Source organism: Saccopteryx leptura, chromosome 6 (genome assembly GCF_036850995.1).
Source record: "Saccopteryx leptura isolate mSacLep1 chromosome 6, mSacLep1_pri_phased_curated, whole genome shotgun sequence".
Classification (NCBI taxonomy): domain Eukaryota; kingdom Metazoa; phylum Chordata; class Mammalia; order Chiroptera; family Emballonuridae; genus Saccopteryx; species Saccopteryx leptura.
The window spans coordinates 160258357-160279759 of record NC_089508.1 but is presented as its reverse complement, the minus strand read 5'-3'; the positions used below and the strand labels follow the sequence as shown (position 1 = coordinate 160279759).

The 21403-nt window shown below is 42.5% G+C and overlaps 1 protein-coding gene across 7 annotated transcripts in view; it reads left to right on the top strand.

Moving 5' to 3' along the window:
- BRD8 (bromodomain containing 8) overlaps positions 1–21140 on the top strand; it is a 43446-nt gene extending 22306 nt beyond the window's left edge. For 4 of the 7 annotated variants that reach the window (XM_066344240.1, XM_066344238.1, XM_066344239.1 and 1 more), the window contains 3 exons: positions 1109–1213; positions 1674–1718; positions 4184–4558. In XM_066344240.1, coding sequence (XP_066200337.1) covers positions 1109–1213; positions 1674–1718; positions 4184–4243 — 210 coding nt within the window. In that variant the 3' untranslated portion in view covers positions 4244–4558. Of the gene's footprint in view, positions 1–1108; positions 1214–1673; positions 1719–4183; positions 4559–8189; positions 8469–9296; positions 9528–11146; positions 11305–16335; positions 16426–16523; positions 16593–20165; positions 20344–21089 lie in introns of those variants that run through there. The other 3 variants (XM_066344241.1, XM_066344236.1, XM_066344234.1) reach the window with 2 other exon arrangements.
- The last annotated feature ends 263 nt before the right edge of the window (positions 21141–21403 follow it).

The following is a 21403-nucleotide window of genomic DNA, read 5'->3' as shown; positions in this document are numbered from 1 at the left end:
CAACCTTGGTGTATTGGGACGCCGCTCTAACCAACTGAACTACCTGGCCAGGGCTTTCCTGTAGTTTTTAATAAAATTTTTATAAAACAATGTGTATGTATGTATGTGTATGTGTGTGTATATATTATATAGTCATTGATTGGTGAGAGAAGGGGAGATAGTGAGACATGCGCTCTGACTGGGATCCACCCAGCAACCTCATCATGGGCCTATGTTAAGTACTGAGCTATTTTTAGTGCCTGAACCCCCACTCCAAGGGAGCTATCTTCAGTATCTGGGTCCATGGTTGACCAGTTGAGCCACTGGCTGCGGGAAAGGGAGAGAAGGGGGAGTGGGAGTGGGGGAGAAGCAGATGATTGCTTCTCCTGTGTGCTCTGACCGTAAATTGAACCCAGGACGTCCATATGCTGGCTGACACTCTACCCACTGAACCACCAGCCAAGGCCAGTGTATATATTTTTTTACATTAAGCATATACATAGTAGACAAACAGTTTATTCTCCCCTTTTTTTCATCACAGATCCTATTTCTGTCCTATAGTTAGTTATATTGCCAGGCACCCTTTGATGAGCTTCAAGGGTTGTGGTCTATCTCTGCAGAGTCTGCCAAATTACTTAATGGTTTTTAGTTCATCTAGTTTTATTCTTTTTCTCATTCTTAGAGCATAGAGATTTTGATCCTTATTGCAGAAAGAAAAAAGTTAGAGCCTGGCCTGTGGTGACACAGTGAATAAAGTGTCAACCTGGAATGCTGAGGTCACCAGTTCGAAGCCCTGGGCTTGACTGGTCAAGGCACATACGACAAACAATCAATGAACAACTAAAGTGAAGCAACAATGAGTTGATGATTCTTGTTCCCCCACCTTTTTCTCCTCTCTCTGTAAAATCAATAAATAAAATCTTTTTAAAAATCATTTGGCATTTTCAGATTCTTGAGAATGCACGACGGAAATTAAAATTTAGTATGCTAAACTTCTAAGCTGTCAAGACATCTCTGAATGCTGATTGCATAAGGGGACTACCAAGTCCTATATCCAAAGCCTAAGGTGTCTTAATTCTTTTCTACTGGATCGGGTCTCTAGGGCCAACTGTGTTTCTTCTCCCTACAGCAATTCCTGGCCACACAGTTGATTATGCAAACATCTGAGTCTGGGATCAGTGCTAAAAGTCTTCGAGGGAGAGATTCTACCCGCAAACAGGATGCTTCAGAGAAGGTGAGGAGACCAAGAAAGAGCTTCTTTGCCATTGTTCCAGTGCTAGAAGTCTGAAGCATCCGAAGAACCTTATGTTACTCCTTGGTGTTGCTGGGATTTTGTGCTCCAGTGGTGTACATATAAATCTTAGAACGGTGGTTGTTTGCTCTCATCCAAACAGAAGAAACCTGCTATGACTGGAAGCCCAGTCACGTGGGAGAAATTGTGAGCTGAGTGAGCAAATTTCTAATTTGAGAGAGTGCTTGCAAGGCGGGGAAATGACTTAGCTTGCAGCAATTGGGGAACCATCAGTTCCAGTTCCAGAGGCAAAATGGCCAGAATGCTTTTGGATCTCTTCTTGTTCTTGAGTTTTTAAATTTTGTCTTTGTGTGCGTGGTGCTTGTGTCTCTGTCCTGAGGTTGGGTGCTTATGGCTGAGAGTTTCTGTGGAACCTGATCAGTGTTTGTTTGTCCTCTAACAGGACAGTGTCCCCATGGGCTCTCCTGCCTTCCTTCTCTCTCTCTTTGTAAGTATTGAATGGCTGCAAGGGGTGGTGTTGCCACAGAGATTCTCTGCACCCGCTGGGGGTGGGTGGCAGAGGAAAATCCAACATGCGAACTGTAGCAATGTCTTGAACTTCTATTCATTCAGGTCATTGAATAAGCAACTGTCTATTCATTCCTTTCTTTCTGCATGTGTATGTGTGTGTGGTCTGGGTAGAGAGTTTTTATGAGTTCACTGGACTGAAATGAGATACTGGTAAGGATCTAGGATGCACCCGTTCCTCATTACTTGACTCCACCTTTTGCTAATTCTTTTCTTACAAATAGAAGATTATGCAGACAGCAGCTGCTAACTGGCTTTTTAAAAGTGTTCCTCATACTGGATACTCAGTACATAGTTTTGTTTTCCCCTAAAATTTGTAAGACTGATGTCTGATAACACAAACATTCAGTAACATTTACGAATAAGCTCTCAGTAACACTGACAACTACAGACAGTAGTAGCTGGTGGAATTAAAACTTTCAAAAAACAAGTCTAAAAACTTTTTATTTCCTGCATGAATTGTATGACCCTCTGACTGTTATTCATTATCAGGCACTGAGACATGATATAATGGAAAGGGCATTAGGCTAGAAAGAAAACCATATGGTTTTAAATTGACTGGATTATTTCTTGGAGCATTGTTTCCTCATTGGTGTAATAGAGTTAACATAATGAGGTGCCTGTCCAGCCTATCTCACAGGGATGTTGTGAGGATAAAATGAAGTAATAGGTTTGGAACTGGCTTGAAAAAAATTCAAGTGTCCTGACTGGGTAGCTGAGTTAGGTAGAGCGTTGTCTCCATATGCCAAGGTTGTGGATTCGATTCCCGGTCAGGGCACCAAAAAGAAAAAAAATTATTAAAGTGTTAAACGCAAGATGGTATTTTTATTTTACTGTTGCCTCAAAGGCAACTGGTGTTCGTGAGTTTTGAAAATTTTAGAGTCCTTGCATGTTAGAAATGTAAAAATAGCCTGGCCCAGCAAAATTGTTCACTAGTTCATCTTACCTACAAGCCTCAGCATATACCACAGACAGAACACTATAATCTCCGTTCTTTTTTATTGGCCTGCAACAGTGACTCTGGATCCCCAAGCAATTGACTGGCTGTTACAAGGCTGGTTAATAGGATCTTATATCTATTGAAGACAGCCAAATATTGCACAAGAGGAAGGATCTGGGCTGCAGGGAGAGAGCAGCAGATGGAAAGAAGCCTTCTGATTGTCCTGATCTCATGGAAAACAACTGTCAGGAGGTGCTAGGGAACTAGTGCCAGGGTCAGTCTGCAGGAAAGGCCTTTCTTATAGGGACCAACAAACAGCTGGACAGGTATGTTAGCCAAGAATCTCACTATCCACTGCCCTTTCTGACTCTCCCACCTTTCTTTTACTCTTCCTATTTCTTTGCACATAATTTGGGGGCTGGGTGGGATGACTAATAGTCATTCTGTGGGACCCCAGGTGAACAAACTCCAGCTACCTCTGGTCAGCAGGAGCAAAATACTCTGTATAGTATATTCCAGGGGTCGGGAACCTATGGCTCGCAAGCCAGATGTGGCTCTTTTGATGGCTGCATCTGGCTCGCAGACAAATCTTTAATTAAAAAAAAAAAGTTAAAAATATAAAACATTCTCATGTATTACAATCCATTCATTTCCTACCACTCATGTTCATGGTTGCGATTGGCTAGAGCCAGTCACAGCTGTCCTCTGGGACAACACCAAATTTTTATTGGATAATATGTAACGTACATGGGTTGTTGTATGGCTCTCACGGAATTACATTTTTTTTTTCTTTTTTTTTTTTTTTCTTTTTTGTATTTTTCTGAAGCTGGAAACGGGGAGAGATAGACAGACTCCCGCATGCGCCCGACCGGGATCCACCAAGCACGCCCACCAGGGGCGATGCTCTGCCCACCAGGGGGCGATGCTCTGCCCCTCCAGGGCGTCGCTCTGCTGAGACCAGAGCCACTCTAGCGCCTGGGGCAGAGGCCAAGGAGCCATCCCCAGCGCCTGGGCCATCTTTGCTCCAATGGAGCCTTGGCTGCGGGAGGGGAAGAGAGAGACAGAGAGGAAGGGGGGGGGTGGAGAAGCAAATGGGCGCTTCTCCTATGTTCCCTGGCCAGGAATCGAACCCGGGTCCCCCGCACGCCAGCCCGACGCTCTACTGCTGAGCCAACCGGCCAGGGCTTATGGAATTACATTTTAAAATATGTGGCGTTCATGGCTCTCAGCCAGAAAGGTTCCCGACCCCTGGTATATTCTCTCACAAACCACTACCAGATGATTTTTACCACAATCTGTGGGAAGACAGATATATGCCCTTCATTTCCTGGATTTTTCTGATGATTCCCCTCTCCCCCAAGAAACTGAATCCCCAGCATTCTTGTTGTACCTCCTCTTTTGACCAACTCATTCATGCTCCCTTTCTTTGTCTGCCTGTCATTTAGGACGGTGGCACCAGGGGGCGCCGCTGTGCCATTGAAGCAGATATGAAGATGAAAAAGTGAATTGCCCGAGGACCCTCACTGAGCTGAACCTGAGAAGTAAACCAGATAGAGCTTGGGCTGGTGGGCCCAGTTCCAGAAGTGAGAGTTACAGAAGAGAAGGTGCCTGGGCCATGTGATATGAGCTGGGAATATCTCAAGAGGGTTGGAGTAACAGAATTGCCTGTTTTAGGGCAAAAATCATGGACTGTGTTAATGTCCTAATGTGTAACTAGCAGATTGTAGCTAATTTGTACTGTCTTGTGAAGTGTACAGACTTTTTAAAATATATATATCTGTGAAGTGTGTGTGTATACAATAAACTCAAAGAAAACTCAAGTCTTTGGTGTACTCTGTGTGTGTGTATGAAACCTGTGATTTCTTCTGCATGATAACCTTCGTCATTGGTTTGAGAGGGAAAGTGGTCTAACAGAGCGAATTATTCCACTACAGCTCAGAGAAGGTAAAGAACCAAGGCTTAATTTATAATGTTTTAAAGTATTGCATTGTGCAATAAGGACTTTCTTCAACTTTTCTGTAATATTTGGAAAAATGGGTTGTCAAAGTTTTGTTCATGGCATTGCCCTAATTTTAGAGCATTTTTACATAGGTGGCACTGACCTTTATTTCAGACATTTGTACTTAATAACTACTTTGTGGATGGTATCTAGGAAATACTACTGTTACCTGTTTTTATGTGTAGTATCCTTATGTGTTTAAGAATTTGTAACATTGTTTGAAGGCTTAACTCATTTTAAGAGTTATCAAATGTATCACCCGCGTTTATTTTATTTTTTAAATTGAGAGGCAGGGAGGCAGAGACAGACTCCCACATGCACCCTGACCGGTGTCCCACCCTGACCCAGCAAGCCCACTAGGGGGTAATGCTCTGCCCATCTGGGGCCTCTGTTCTGTTCTGTTGCTCTTTTTTTGTATTTTTCCGAAGTAAGAAGTGAGGGACAGCAAACGACTCCTGCGTGCACCCAACCAGGATCCACCTGGCATGCCTACCAGGGGGCGATGCTCTGCTGCTAGTGCTTGATGGGGAGGCCATGGAGCCATCTTCAGCACCCAGGCCAACTTTGCTCTGATGGAGCCTTGGCTGAGGGAGGAGAAGAGAGAGATGGAGAAAGAGGATGAAGGGTGGAGAAGCAGATGGGCGCTTCTCCTGTGTGCCCTGGCTGGGAATCAAACCAGGGACTTCCACACGCCAGGCCGATGCTCTACCGCTGAGCCAACCAGCCGGGGCTGTTCTGTTGCTCTTAACAGTTATTTTAGCTCCTGAGGCAAGGCCATAGAGCAGGGGTCCCCAAACTGCGGCCCCCTGAGGCCATTTATCCGGCCCCTGCCGCACTTCCGGAGAGGGCACCTTTTTCATTGGTGGTCAGTGAGAGGAGCATAGTTCCCATTGAAATACTGGTCAGTTTGTTGATTTAAATTTACTTGTTCTTTATTTTAAATATTGTATTTGTTCCTGTTTTGTTTTTTTACTTTAAAATAAGATATTTGTAGTGTTCATAGTTTTTTTTATAGTCCGGCCCTCCAACGGTCTGAGGGACAGTGAACTGGCCCCCTGTGTAAAAAGTTTGGGGACCCCTGCCATAGAGCCATTCTCCGTGCCAGAGGCCAAATTGCTTGAACCATTCGAGCCATGACTGTGGAAGGGGAAAAGAGAGAAGGGGGGAAGGGTGGAGAAGCAGATCGAACCCGGGACTTCCACACGCCAGGCTGACACTCTACCACTGAGCCAACCAGCCAGGGCCTTCACCTGAGTTTATTCCGACTTCTCTTAGTAATAAAAGTTAACTTACTGGAAAGAACTAATTATCAGTCTTTTATTATAAAGAGATGGAGATTAATAGGCTATTGTCTAGTACTTTGTTGAAAAAGATGGATTTAAGAAAATTAGAAGTCAGATCTTTATGGTTTGAATAAAACTTGGTAAAGCTTGTTAGGAAGCTAACTAACAAAGTAAAAGAATGCAGTCTTTATGAGGTGGTGAAAGGATTTTAATCAGTAGTATATCACCAAAGTAATGCACAAGCATATATGTGATATAGTCAGTAAAACCCTCAAAGTTGGAAGTTTGTGGGCAAGGAAGTCCGTTAAAGGGACATAGATTTTGGGTTGGTAGAGAAGGTGAATGAGCTTAGCAGTCCAAGTTGAAGGGGTAGGCATCTATGGTGGGGGCAATAAGGGGACATGTAATTAGGACAGGGATTATACTAAGGAATAATGAAGTACATGTACCAAGCCAAGGGAACAAAGTAGGGCTCAATTTATAGAGGACTTTTGAGTGCTGGATTGCAAACTTTATATTGAGAGGAAAGCTGTTATAAAGCCTTGAACAAGAAGATTGTTGAAAGCAGACTGGATTTAAGAGAAACTGACCAGGGGCTATAGCATTTATTCAGAAACAAAGGATGATCATTGAGAAAAGTTGAGGAAAATTGGGAAGTGTTCTTGCTTACCAAATAGAAGAGTCAAAATGGGATCAAGAAAATAGTGTTAAAGCCTAATCAGGCGGTTGCACAGTGGATAGAGCATCAGACTGGGATGCAGAGGACCCAGATTTGAAACCCCAAGGTCACTGGCTTGAGCGTGGGATCATAGACATGACCCCATGGTCGCTGGCTTGAGTCCAAAGGTCACGGGCTTGAACCCCAAGGTCACTGGTTTGAGCCCAAGGTCGCTGGCTTGAGCAAGGGGTCACTCGCTCTGCTGTAGCCCCCCAGTCAAGGCACATATGAGAAAAATCAATGAACAACTAAGGAGACTAAGGAGCCACAATGAAGAATTGATGCTTCTCATCTCTCTCTTCCTGTCTCCCTGTCCTTATCTGTCTGTCCCTCTCTCTGTCTCCGTCACAAAAAAAGAAAAAAGTGTTGATGGGGATAAGGAAATTGGGAAAAGCAAATGATTTTAGAGATAATAAGGAAGATAAGTGATTTTAGTTTTTGAAATGTTGAGTTGAAGCAGATGGTAGGACACCAAGAGGAACTGACCTTTGGGTAGCTGGAGCAATGAGACGAATGCATATAAGAGGTAAAGAGGGAGAGATTTGGCAGCCAACTGAAAAGAGATCAAAATTGAAACCTCAAAAATAAAAAGTTGAAGCCTCAACATATATCCGTTTTTTCAAAAGGAAAGTACAAATGAGGATGCAGAGGACCAGGCAAGAAGGTAGATGACAAGGATTATGGAAAGCTGTAAAGGGAGAGGACAAAAGGGGAAGAAAACCCAGATAGCGTGCGGTAATGAAAGCAACGTCTTTTTAAAACTTGATGTTGCAGTTCTCATATGAGAAGTGAGAGTTGGATATGACCAGAATACCACCAGTAATCTTAAAATAGGTTTTGAAGATGTAATGGTTGATAAGGTTAATGTCTATACACTGAGGAAAATACCACTGTCCTTCAAATTTGATTTTAAGGGCAGTTGATTTTAAGGGTGATTTGGGATAGAGGAATTCTGTTCAGCTAATTGTGGTCCAGTTCTCTTTTCTTAATTTAAAAAAAAAAAAATTTTCAATTATAGTTTACATTCAGTATTATTCTGTATTAGTTCCAGATATACAGAATAGTAGTTAGACAATCATACACTTGACGTGTTCTCCCTGACATTTATAGTACCCACCTGGCACCATATAGTTATTACAATAACATTGACTATGTTCCCTATGCTGTACTTATGTTCCAGTTCTTTCTCTTTTGGAATATAAGGAAGAACAAGAAAAAATACTTATTGGGTAATGTCTTTATTATACTCTTTAACATGGAGCTTTATCCTATGCCCAATGACAAATCATTTTTCCTCCTGCTGTCTGACTTCAGCTAGCTTTTACTGTTTCTAATGATGAGTAGAAAGAAATATCTGAGTGCTTATCTTTCTACTGAACTTGAGAGATGCAAATACCTTAGGAATACTGACCTGAGTGAATTTAATGCATTTTTTTTCTGTGTATTTACAGATGGGACATGAGTGGGTTTGGTTGAATTCTGAACAAGACTATCCCAATGACTCTGAGTTGAGCAACGACTGCAGGTCCCTCTACAGCTCGTGGGACTCCAGTCTGGATCTGGATGTGGGAAGCTGGAGGGAAACTGAGGAGCCAGGGACTGAGGAACTAGTGGAAAGCAGCCCAGTGACAGAAACTAGTGAGCTGCTTATGGGGGACGGAGGCAGTGAGGAATCTCAGGAAGAGGCAGAGCAAGTCAGACACCAGAGCCTCCTCCGCTTTCTCTCTGAGGTAATGGGGAGTCATTATCTCCAAAGCTGGAAGAGTCTCAACTCTGTAAGAGAATGCTACCTGTACATATTTTTACCACTCTTAATATTTACGAAAATACAAGCTCCACAGTGGCAGGGACTAAGTTCATCGCTGTGTCTTCAGCACTTGGTACCAACACAAAATATGGTTCAAATGTATACTTTTTGATTGAATATTCTAAAACCCCAGTTATTAAGACCCTGAGTCAAAGTAAATGAAATTTCTGTATGCAGGACTGCCCTATTATAAGAGTATCTTTGCAATACATTGTTTCAGTCATGAGAGGAGATACTTGCCCAAACTCTCCTTGAAGTTTATAATGTCATGACTTTAAGGCAATATTTTACAGTGTTCTTATTACCCTGATTAAGGGCTGAGGACCAGAAATAAACAGAATTGGACAGAATTTATATTTATGAAGCAACTATGCACTTTCATGTTCAGGAGAAACTAGGTCAAGTGCAGCAAGAATCCAGTTCAAATGTTGCCACTTATGTCTGCAGCAGACAAAATTTTCAGCTAGTCAATCCCAATTGATCAGAGTTGACAACTTGAGTTGAAAATTTAGCACATAAAGCTTCTTCAAGAGGCAAGAACAATATGTATCTTGTTTACTATTAGGTCCCTAGCAACTAGTACAGTGCCTGTGTGTATAAGATATTTAATAAATTTTAAACAAAGGAATTATTCACCTATTTGCCATCTCAGGCTTAGTCAGTGGCACTATAATCATGTGGTTTATGGATTGATACATAAATGATTTCCAGTTGGTGTTCTTATGCATCTAACAATAGACTATGATTGCAGGTAGCTTATTTAATGGAGCCATTGTGCATTAGCAACAAAGATTCAAGTGAAGGCTGCTGCCCTTCATCTGATACCAGACAACAAGCAGAAAGGGAAATTGAAGCTACTGAAAGAGAAAGGGAACCCTGCAGAGAGCTTGAGAACTCACTGGGAGAAAATGGAAGGCCAGAGGTCGCTCCAGCTCCCTCAGATATTTGTGCAGTTCAGGGACTACCCACAGAGAGTGAGGAGGTAAGTGAATAACATCAACCAGTTTTCTGATTGGTCCTCTGCACATGGAGGCAGAGCAGAGTAGTTAGAGCACATATGCTAACTCCAGAGAGTTTAAGTACTTGGGTCCAAATCCTGCTTTTTATTTTTATTTTTTTTAAGATTTTATTTATTGACCTGTGGTGGCACAGTGCATAAAGTATCAACCTGGAATGCTGATGTTGCCAGTTTGAAACCCTGGGTTTGCCTGGTCAAGGTACATATGGGATTTGATGCTTCCTGCTTCTCCCCTCTTCTCTCTCTCTAAAAAAAAAAAAAAAAAAAAAATTATTTATTGCTTGACCTGTGGTGGTACAGTGGATCAAGTGTCAACCCGGAACACTGAGGTTGTCGGTTCGAAACCCTGGGCTTGCCTGGTCAAGGCACATATGGGAGTTGATGCTTCTTGCTCCTCCCCCCTTCTCTCTCTCTCTCTCTCTCTCTCTCTCTCTCTCTCTCTCTTTCTCCTGTCTAAAAATGAATAAAAATAAAATATTTTTAAAAAGGATTTTTAAAATTGATTTTATAGATGGGGGGGGGTGCAGGGAAAGCAAGAAGTATCAACTTATAGTTGCTTCACTTTTAGTTGTTCTAAATACTTGGTTTCTTGTCATATGTTCCTTGACCAGGGAGGCCCAGGGTTTTGAACCAGAGACCTCAGTGTTCCAGGTAGTTTCTTGAATGGCATACTCCACACTCTTATGTTAGAATTTAGGTTAAAGATGAAATCTTTAGTAGAAAGTGATAGGTAGTAGTAATTAAGTTTGCTTGGCCAGATAGTTTAAGGGAAGTTAAAAAGCTGTGCCACCACAGATCAGGCAACCAAATCCTGGTTTTAGTACCAATTAGCTGTGTGAACTTAGGCATGTTAGTGAGCATTTTATTTTATTTTTTAAACTTTTCCATTGATTTGAGAAAGAGTGAAAGGGAGGGGGGAGAGAGAGAGAGAGAGAGAAGGCAGAGAGAGAAAAAAGAAAAGAATCAAATTGTTCCATTTAGTTGTGCACTTAGCGGTAGCTTCTCATATGTGCCCTAACTGGGATTGAAGCCATGACCTCAGTGCACAGGGACAATACTCTATCCACTAAGCCACCTGGGCAGGGCTGGCATGTTAGTGAACATTTTAGAACCTCAGTTTTTTCTGCTGTAAATAGAAATAGTTTTCTACCTAATAGTTTTCCTGTGAGGTTTAAATGAAAATTCATGTAAAGCACTTAGCATGGGGCCTAGCTCAGAGTAAGCAATCAGTAAAATTTAGAAGGCCATTATCATTAATATTATCTGATCAGCTAGATTAGTTAGCTCCAGGACCACAAAAAATAATGAAAATTTTAAAAGAATACAGCATCCATCTAGAATTGAGAATATTGCTTTTTCATTTTTTCCTTGGGGGACAAAGTCAAAGTTCTCCAACAAGATTGTTAACAAGAATTCATTGACTTAAGCCTAGTTAAGTCATATTTCTCTAATTTCTTTTAAAGCTTTATGTAATTGGCCTCTTCTCCCCTTAAGATCACCTTTCATTTACTCTATGCATGTAAAATTACCTTGCAGATAGTAAATCTCTTTCTAAAGTTTCCTTTGTTTCCTGGCATTCCCAGGGAGAGGTTCAGCAAGAATCCAAAGAGGAGGACCAGGGTGAAGGGTATGTGTCAGAGATGGAAGACCAGCCCTCTTCAGGTGACTGTGATGATGGTTCTAGTATTCAGGAGGCTCCTCTAGTAGATATCCTTTTCAACCATGCTACTTCCTCAAAGCTGTAAGTACAGATATTTATACAAGGTTGTTAAGATTTATACTTTTACTTCTGTTTATACCTATTTGAATTTGTTAGAATGAACATGGAATACTTTGGTTTTTATTTTTATTTTTTTAGCGAGAGAGACAAAGACAGAGGCAGAGACAGGAAGGGAGAGAGATGAGAACCCTCAAATCATAGTTGCTGCTCCTTAGTTGTTCATTGATTACTTCTCATACGTGCCTTGACCAGGGGACTCCAGTCGAGCCAGTGACCCCTTGCTCAAGCCAGCGACCTTGGGCTTTGAACCAGTGACCTTTGGGCTCAAGCCAATGACCTTGGGGTCATGTCTATGCTCCCACACTCAAGCCGTGACCCCATGCTCAAACTGATGAACCTGCACTCAAGCTGGATGAACCCATGCTCAAGCCAGTGACCTTGGGGCTTCGAACCTGGGTCCTCCGCATCCCAGTCTGATGCTCTATCCACTGTGCCACCACCTGCTCAGGCTGTATCAACTTTTTATAAGTAATTATGGGGCAAAGGGGTACATATTAGCCCTAGCCTGTGATGACACAGTGGATAGAACATCAACCTGGAATACTGTATCCGCTGGTTTGAAACCCTGGGCTTGCCTGGTCAAGGCACATACAGCAAGCAAGCAATGAACAACTAAAGTGAAGCAACAATGAATTGATACTTCTCGTCCTTACCACCACCTTTTCTCTCTGTAAAATCAATAAATAAAATTTAAAAATATATATAAAAGGGCACATTTTAGAATCTTTTTTTTTTTTTTTTAGTAAAGTGAATTTCTTTCTAAATCAGAAAAACAAAGTTATTTCTATTATTTCTAGACCTGGCCTGTTCTCTATCTGTTGAGAGAAAATAGCATGGAGTGTTTTTTGGTATTTTTCTTTTTTTCCACTATATCCCAGATTTACCCACATATCTGTGGAAAGGCAAACCAATAATTATTCTAGCTTTTAAAATTTAAGGTATACAACTGAACCATACATATATCTTCTAAATAGCAGATTTCAAATTTTTGTTAATACAAGTAGAATACAGCTTAAAACCTAAGTTGTTGAAGAATTACTTTATTTGCTTTTCTGTAACTCCCTGTGTAAGTATGTGCAGATGGCATATGATGACTGTCTAAAAAACAGGAGATCTCTAATCTGGGACATTTTATCTCATGACATTTCAGTTTCCTTTTTTTTTTTTTTTTTTTCTGAAGCTGGAAATGGGGAGAGACAGTCAGACAGACTCCCGCATGCACCCGACCGGAATCCACCCGGCACGCCCACCAGGGGCGATGCTCTGCCCACCAGGGGGCGATGCTCTGCCGCGACCAGAGCCACTCTAGCGCCTGGGGCAGAGGCCAAGGAGCCATCCCCAGCGCCCGGGCCATCTTTGCTCCAATGGAGCCTCGGCTGCAGGAGAGGAAGAGAGAGACAGAGAGGAAGGAGGGCGGGGGGGTGGAGAAGCAAATGGGCGCCTCTCCTGTGTGCCCTGGCCGGGAATCGAACCCGGGTCCCCTGCAGGCCAGGCCGACGCTCTACCGCTGAGCCAACTGGCCAGGGCCATTTCAGTTTCTTGAATGGCATACCCCACACTCTTATGTTAGAATTTAGGTTAAAGATGAAATCTTTAGTAGAAAGTGATAGGTAGTAGTAATTAAGTTTGCTTGGCGAGATAGTTTAAGGGGAGTTAAAAAGCTGAGATCTTGTGCTGTCACTGGGAAGCTTACACATACTTTGAAGGATAGACATTCTCTAGGCTCCTGTTTTCTGGCTTCACCTGTAATCTGTATTGACTCTTAGGTATAAAGAGAAGTAGAGCCTTTGGACCCTCCCAGTCTGGGGCTCCTTCCCACCCCCACACTTTTACTGTGGTTGCTAGGCATGCATTTCCAGATAGGTGAATATGAAAAGAAACAATATTTTTTTCTTTTGAGAGAGAGAAAGAGAGCCAGAAGGGTAGAGAGAGAGAGAGGGAGGAGAGAGATGAGAAACATCAACTTGTAGTTGCTTCACTTTATTTATTTATTTATTTTTGTATTTTTCTGAAGCTGGAAATGGGGAGAGACAGTCAGACAGACTCTCGCATGCGCCCGACCAGGATCCACCCGGCACGCCCACCAGGGGCGATGCTCTGCCCACCAGGGGGTGATGCTCTGCCCCTCCAAGGGGTCGCTCTGCCGCAACCAGAGCCACTCTAGCTCCTGGGGCAGAGGCCAAGGAGCCATCCCCAGTGCCCGGGCCATCTTTGCTCCAATGGAGCCTTGGCTGTGGGAGGGGAAGAGAGAGACAGAGAGGAAGGAGGGGGGGTGGAGAAGCAAATGGGCACTTCTCCTATGTGCCCTGGCCGGGAATCGAACCCGGGTCCCCCGCACGCCAGCCCGACGCTCTACTGCTGAGCCAACCGGCCAGGGCCTATTTATTTATTTTTTAAGTGGATTTTTTATTTTATTTTATTTATTCATTTTTAGAGAGGAGAGAGAGAGGGAGAGAGAGAGACAGAGAGGGAGAGAGAAGAGAGAGAGACAGAGAGAGAGAAGGGGGTAGGAGCTGGAAGCATCAACTCCCATATGTGCCTTGACCAGGCAAGCCCAGGGTTTCTAACCAGGGACCTCAGCATTTCCAGGTCGACACTTTATCCACTGCGCCACCACAGGTCAGGCTATAGTTGCTTCACTTTAGTTGTTCATTGATTGCTTCTCATATGTGCCTTGAACAGAGGACTGAAGCCGAATCAGTGACTCCTTGCTCAAGCCAGTGACCTTGGGCTCAAGCCAGTGACCATGGGATCATTTCGATGATCCTGTGCTCCAGCTGGTGATCATGCATTCAAGCCAGTGATCCTGTACTTGAGCTAATGAGCCTACACTCAAGCTGGCAACCTCAGGGTTTCAAACTGGGGACCTCAGAGTTCTGGGTTGATGCTTCATCCACTGTGCCATCACCAGTTAGGCAACGGGGTTGTTTCTTAAAATATTGCAAAGGTGAGTGATTTTGCTGTTACAGAACCTAGTATAATACCTTTCATATAATGGAAACTTACTAAATATCTGTTTTGTGGATATGTGAACAAAACTGTACTAGTACCAAGGAGTTATTATTCTGATCAAAACAAAGGAAGTCCTGGCCGAGTAGCCAGTTGATTAGAGCATTGTCCTGCTACACCAAAGTTGTGGGTTTGATCCCTAGTCAGGGCACACGTGAGAACTAACCAATAAATACATAAATAAAGTGAAACAACAAATGCTGTTTTTGTCTCTCTTTCCCTTCCACTCTCTCTAAAATCAATTAATAAATTTTGTTTTAATTTTAAAAATTTTAGAAACAAGAGAGAGGTCATTGTTTACAGGGCTTTAAATACTTTATTCTGATGGGGTTCTATGTTTAAAGATAAGGTGATTTTTGTGGTATATAATTTAAATGCAGGTTTGATATTATATCATGAAAATGAATAGTTATGTGAAGCTGCTCAAATTGCAGAAAGATAAAATATGTGAGTTTTGCTCAAATTGATGCCTACAACATGGTACATGAAGCAAAATGAGGATGTGAAAACTTAGGTGTGCAGAAAACTCATTTAGAGAAAATAATACAGTGGATAAAGTGGGAAGTATAGCATGATGTTTAACTTTGGAGTAAACAGAAAACTTGCCAACAGGGAAAATTATATAAAAAAAATTAAACATTTGTACAGTTGCACCTCTGAAGGAAAACTAAATAAATTATACAGTTTAGTCCAGAGAAGGAATGGCCATGAGAATAAATGAATTTTTCTTAGGTATTTTTTTTAATTTATTTTTTATTTTTTTATTTTTTATTTATTCATTTTTTAGAGAGGAGAGGGAGAGAGAGAAAGAGAGAGAGAGGAGAGACAGAGAGAGAGAAGTGGGGGAGGAGCTGGAAGCATCAACTCCCATATGTGCCTTGACCAGGCAAGCCCAGGGTTTTTTGGGGGGGTTTTTTTGTATTTTTTTTTTTTTTTGTATTTTTCTGAAGCTGGAAACGGGGAGAGACAGTCAGACAGACTCCCGCATGTGCCCAACCGGGATCCACCCGGCACGCCCACCAGGGGCAACGCTCTGCCCACCAGGGGGCGATGCTCTGCCCCTCCGGGGGGGGGGGGGTCGCTGTGCCGCTACCAGAGCCACTCTAGCGCCTGGGGCAGAGGCCAAGGAGCCATCCCCAGCGCCCGGGCCATCTTTGCTCCAATGGAGCCTTGGCTGCGGGAGGGGAAGAGAGAGACAGAGAGGAAGAAGGGGGGGGGGGGAGTGGAGAAGCAAACGGGCGCCTCTCCTATGTGCCCTGGCCGGGAATCGAACCTGGGTCCCCGCATGCCAGGCCGACGCTCTACCGCTGAGCCAACCGGCCAGGGCAAGCCCAGGGTTTTGAACTGGCGACCTCAGCATTTCCAGGTTGATGCTTTATCCACTGCGCCACCACAGGTCAGGCTTTTCTTAGGTATTTTAAAGATTACTATATAGAAGAGAGCAAAAAGGAAAAATATTTAAATTGTGTAGCAATCAGATGAAACAAACAGGAGAATTCTTTGGGATGTAAAACCAAGTATTTACTTCTGTGGAGACATAGGAGAGATACTTATCAATCTGGCATATTTCCACATAAAAACAGGACCAGATTCATTTATCACATACTTAATTGAGCATCTATGTGCCAGGCACTTGGGAAACATCAGTGAACAAGATTACTTTCACAGACTAGTTTTTTAGAGTTACAGGTGTTAAAGAGCAAATCAGCAAGAGATCAAAAGGCACAGACAATTGTAGATGTATCTTATAATACTTTTATAAGAATGTAACCACTTCATTGGGTAATAGTGATTAGTAAAGAATATTTATAGAGTTTGAGGTCCCTTACCAAAGCATTAAATAAGTTTTTATCCTTAGGGTGTTACATTCTTCAGATATTAACTAGAAACACTATGTCTTGAGAAAACCCCATTACCACTTAAGGAAGACAGAATGCTATTGGTGAAGTTACTGTTTCTTTTTTGTCCTTTTTTATCCCATAGGTCTGATTTAAGCCAGAGTGACCCTGTTCAGGATCACTTACTATTTAAGAAGACTCTCCTGCAAGTCTGGAAGATGATTGCCAGTCACAGGTAGGTGTTCAAGCCTCTCTTAGTGTTCATAGCCTCTCTTTTCATTTAGGGTGACTTTCTACAATTTCTTCGTCCTTTCTGAATTTGTCCCCTACCAGGTTCAGCAGTCCATTTCTGAAGCCTGTGTCGGAAAAGCAGGCCCCAGGATACAAAGATGTGGTGAAAAGGTCAGTGGAAAAGGGGTCAAGAAAGGTTGGTTGCTTTTATATCTGTCTTTTCATACTTTATTTCCCATCTATTAGATTATTTATTTCATTTATAGTATTTACAAACTCAAGATATACTTTACAGCTGAACAAATTTGTAAAGTTATGGCGAGCTCAGTCTTTATTTGAGAAGGGATGAAAAGAACAAAAGGATAAAATAGGCATTGTTAACTTTTAGGTATTATGATCTTACATTATCCTTCAGTAGTTTTTGAAATTGTTCTTTTGGAGCAAAACTTTAAAAGGAACACTGAACACTGTATTCATTCTGATAATTATAGAAATGCTAATGCAAAGGTGATAATCCAAATGATGTTACAAACTTTGGTTGAAATCCTGGCTAGATAGCTCATTTGGTTGCAGGCGTCCCCAAACTACGGCCTGCGGGCCGGGCCACAATGCGGCCCCCTGAGGCCATTTATCCAGCCTCCACTGCACTTCTGGAAGGGGCACCTCTTTCATTGGTGGCCAGTGAGAGGACCACTGTATTTGGCAGCCCTCCAGTGGTCTGAGGGACAGTGAACTGGCCCCCTGTGTAAAAAGTTTGGAGACCCCTGCTGATTGTCTGGAAGTGCAAAGGCTGCTTGTTTAATCTCTGATCAGTGCATGTACAGGAACAGATCAATATTCCTCTCTCTCTCTCTCTCTCTCTCTCTCTCTCTCTCTCTCTCCCTCTCCATCCCTCTCCCTTCCCCTCTCTCTAAAAAAATTAGTTAAGAAATTAAAAAAAGAAAAAACTTTGATTGCAGTATTTTGGATTTGTATTTTAATAGCATGCGTCATCTAAAATGCTGTCATAAACCAATGTGTTAATAGAGTATAAAAGTTCATGCCTGGCCTGACCGGGCAGTGACACAGTGGATGGGGTGTCGGCTTGGAACACTGAGGTCACTGGTTCAAAACCCTAGGCCTGCCCGGTCAAGGCATATATGACAAGTGATCAATGAAAACTAAAGCGAGGCAACTGTGAGTTGATAACTTCTTGTTCCTCCTCGTTTTCTCTCCACTCTCTATAAAATCAATAAATAAAAATAAAGCCTGACCAGACAGTGGCACAGTGGATAGAGTGTCAGCCTGGGATGCTGAGGACCCAGGTTCAAACCCCAAGTTGCCGCTTGAGCACAGGCTTATCTTGCTTGAGTGCAGTCTCACCAGCTACCAGCTTGAGTACAGGGTGCCGGCTTGAGTGTGGAATAATAGACATGATCCCATGGTCACTGGCTTGGGCCCAAAGGTTGCTGTCTTGAGCAAGGGGTCACTAGCTTGTCTGGAGCTCCCCCTACCACCACCACCAGCAAGGTACATAAGAGAAAGCAATCAATTAACAACTAAGGTGCTGCAACTATGAGTTGATGCTTCTCATCTCTCTCCCTTCCTGTCTGTGTGTCTCTCTCTTGATTAAAAAAGTAATAATAATAAAAATAAATAAATATCCAAATCTTAAAAAAAAATTCAGGAAAGGCCTGACCTGTGGTGGCGCAGTAAATAGAGCATCAACCAGGAATGCTGTGATCACCAATTCGAAACCCTGGGCTTGCCTGGTCGAGGCCTATATGAGATGCAACTACTATGGGTTGATGCTTCCCATTTCTCCATCCTCCCCTTTCTCTCTCTCTAAAAAAATTAATGAATAAAAATTTTTTTTTTAAATCAGAAAAAAGTGTCTGATGGCACAGTGGATAAAGCATTGACCTGGAATGCTGAGGTCACCAGTTCGAAACCTTGGGCTTGCCTGGTCAAGGCACATATGGGAAGCAGTTACTGAGAGTTGATGCTTCCCACTTCTCTCTTGTTTTTTTTTTTTTTCTCTCTCTCTCTAAAAAAAGAAAAATCAGAAAAAAGCCTGATTGGTGGTGGAACAGTGGATAAAGCATCAACCTGGGACACTGAGGTCCCAGGTTTGAAACACTGAAGTCACTGGCTTGAGCATGAGCTCATCCGGCTTGAGCACAGGGTCACCAGCTTGAGCATGGGATCATAGACATGATCCTATGGCCACTGGCTTGAATTCAAAGGTCACTGGCTTGAGCCCAAAATTGCTGGCTTGAGCAAGGGGTCACTGTCTCAGTTGGAGCCTCCCCACCCCCATCCGGGCACATATGAAAAGCAATCAATGAACCACTAAAGTGCCACAACTACAAGTTGATGCTTCTCATCTCTCTACCTTCCTGTCTCTCTCTCCCTCACTAAAAATAAAAATAAATAAATAAGTAACAATTTTAAAACATAGGAAAAAGGACCTTTGGAGACAGATTCCTTCATTTTCTATATAAGGAAACTAAGGCTCAGAAATGATCTCGACTTGCCTGTGTTCACCAGTGAACAGCAGAGCTTGAACTTAACCTCAGATTGTTACCTCTCACTTCAGTCCTCTTTCTACACTGCTGTGCCTTCTCTTATAAACCCACACTCTGTGTCTCATTAATAATTTATTTGTCGCCTGACCAGGTAGTTACACAATGGATAGAGTGTCAGACTGGGACACGGAGGACCTAGGTTTGAAACCCCAAGGTTGCCAGCTTGAGCCATGGGCTCATCTGGTTTAAGCAAGGCTCACCAGCTTGAGCCCAAGGTCGCTGGCTTGAGCAAGGGGTCACTCACTCTGCTGTAGCCCCCCCCCCCCGCCCCTAGTCAAGGCATATGAGAAAGCAATCAATGAGCAACTAAGGAGCTGCAACAAATACTTTATGCTTCTCATCTCTCTTCCTTCCTGTCTGTCTGTCCCTATCTGTCCCTCTATCTTTTTCTGTCTCTGTCACAAAAAATAAGTAAATAAACAAATAAATAAATAATTTATTTGTCTTAACAGTTACTTGATCCTCACTCTTTTTATCTCCATGAAAGGAGAAATAAATTCTTAGCTTTTGATTATGCAGTAATAGAAGTAGATTAAATATCTAATATATGATTACACATTGTAAACAATCAGTCAATAACTACCATATGACAAACTAATCATTGGAGCTCTTTACAACTTTAGTATCTAGGGCCAGCACTCCTTCTACAGTAGCAGAGTATAGTGGCTGTGATTTCAGCAACAGAGGAAGGGAGAGAGAGAGAGACAGAAACATCGAGCTGTTCCTGTATGTGCCCTTGATTGGCAATTGAACTGGCAACCTCTGCACTTCAGGCCAATGCTCTACCCAACCAAGCTATCCGGTCAGGGTGGGCCTGTGGGTTCTTAAGTCAGGCTGCCTCTGAACTGGAATCCAAGCTATGTGACTTTGAGCAAATACTTAACCTTTTCAGATCTCAGTTTTCTTGGTGCCAATTGATAATAATAATGATACTTACCTTATAAGTTTATTGGGAGATTTAACTGGTTTAATATAGAAAGTACCTTAGATAGCCCTTGGCTTATTTTCAGTAGTAGCAGCCAAATGTTAACTGCTGTTTTTATTTTACTTTCTGATGGAGGACTGTTATCTTTGCTACTATTTTCATTAAGAACTGGGTCTCCAAGAGAGCACATTATGTTACCATAAGTTCCACATGAGGGTTAGATTTCCTCTGGTTTCTCTTGGCCACCTGTAGACCCATGGACTTAACTACCCTGAAAAGGAATCTGTCTAAGCGACGGATACGCACCATGGCACAGTTCCAGCGGGACCTGATGCTGATGTTCCAGAATGCTGTGATGTACAATGACTCTGATCATCATGTATACCATATGGCTGTGGAGATGCAGCGAGAAGTCCTGGAGCAGATTCAGGTACTATATAGAAAGAGTTGTAAGAAAAAGGAGTATAATCTCTGGAATCTGATTTTAGAAAGTCTGTGAGAATAAGGGAGATGTTGAAGTGTTTCCAGAGTTTATGTTTATGGGTGATTCAAGGGTTGACATTTTACCTGCTGATTTGGAAAACCTTGAGCCTCAGTAGGATCAGTTTTAATAGTGAAGTAAAGTAGTCTAGGAAGGCAGACAGCACTGAAGAGCTCTCAAGAGAGCTGCAATGGTAATGGGAGCTCCTGCTTCCAGAGCCTCAAACCAGAGGGCTAAACATGCAAACCAGAGGCTGAGTCACTGTGCATTTTAATGTTAATATTAATAGATGTTCACGCCTGACCTGTGGTGGCGCAGTGGATGAAGCGTCAACCTGGAAATGCTGAGGTCACCGGTTCGAAACCCTGGGCTTGCCTGGTCAGCACACATGTGGGAGTTGATGCTTCCAGCTCCTCCCCCCTTCTCTCTCTCTGTCTCTCCTCCCTCTCTCTCTGTCTCTCCCTCTCCTCTCTAAAATGAATAATAAAAAAAAAATAGATGTTCACACTATCCCATCTGTAGGGAATAAGGTATAGTAGCCAGAAAAAGACATTTGAGGGTTTCTTTTCTGGGTAACATAATATTTTAAAGAAAAAAGGGTAGTTAAATCTCATTGTGAGAAAAAATAAAAATGCATTCAAACCTCTGTGGCTTTTAAGATTCACAGTTTGCTATCTGGTGGCTTGATCCTATAGGTGCTGAGTATTTGGTTAGACCAAAGAAGAAACTTAAATAGTCTGGAATGAGAACCAGCCAACCTGTTTTGTTAACCTGGACCTTGATGAAAAACCTGTTTTTGTTAATCGGGAGCTGCTGCCTTGACTTGTTCTGAAATTTGGACCTCTCATTGAGACTCTTACCCATAGAAGATCCCACTACTTTTTACCACTTCTCTCTTGTCTTTTTAAATATAAACAACAAAAACAAAAACAAAAAACTTAAATCACAAACAACGAGTTAAAGGTGCCCGTGGACATAATAGAAAGAAAAGGGAGAAAACTGAGATTTG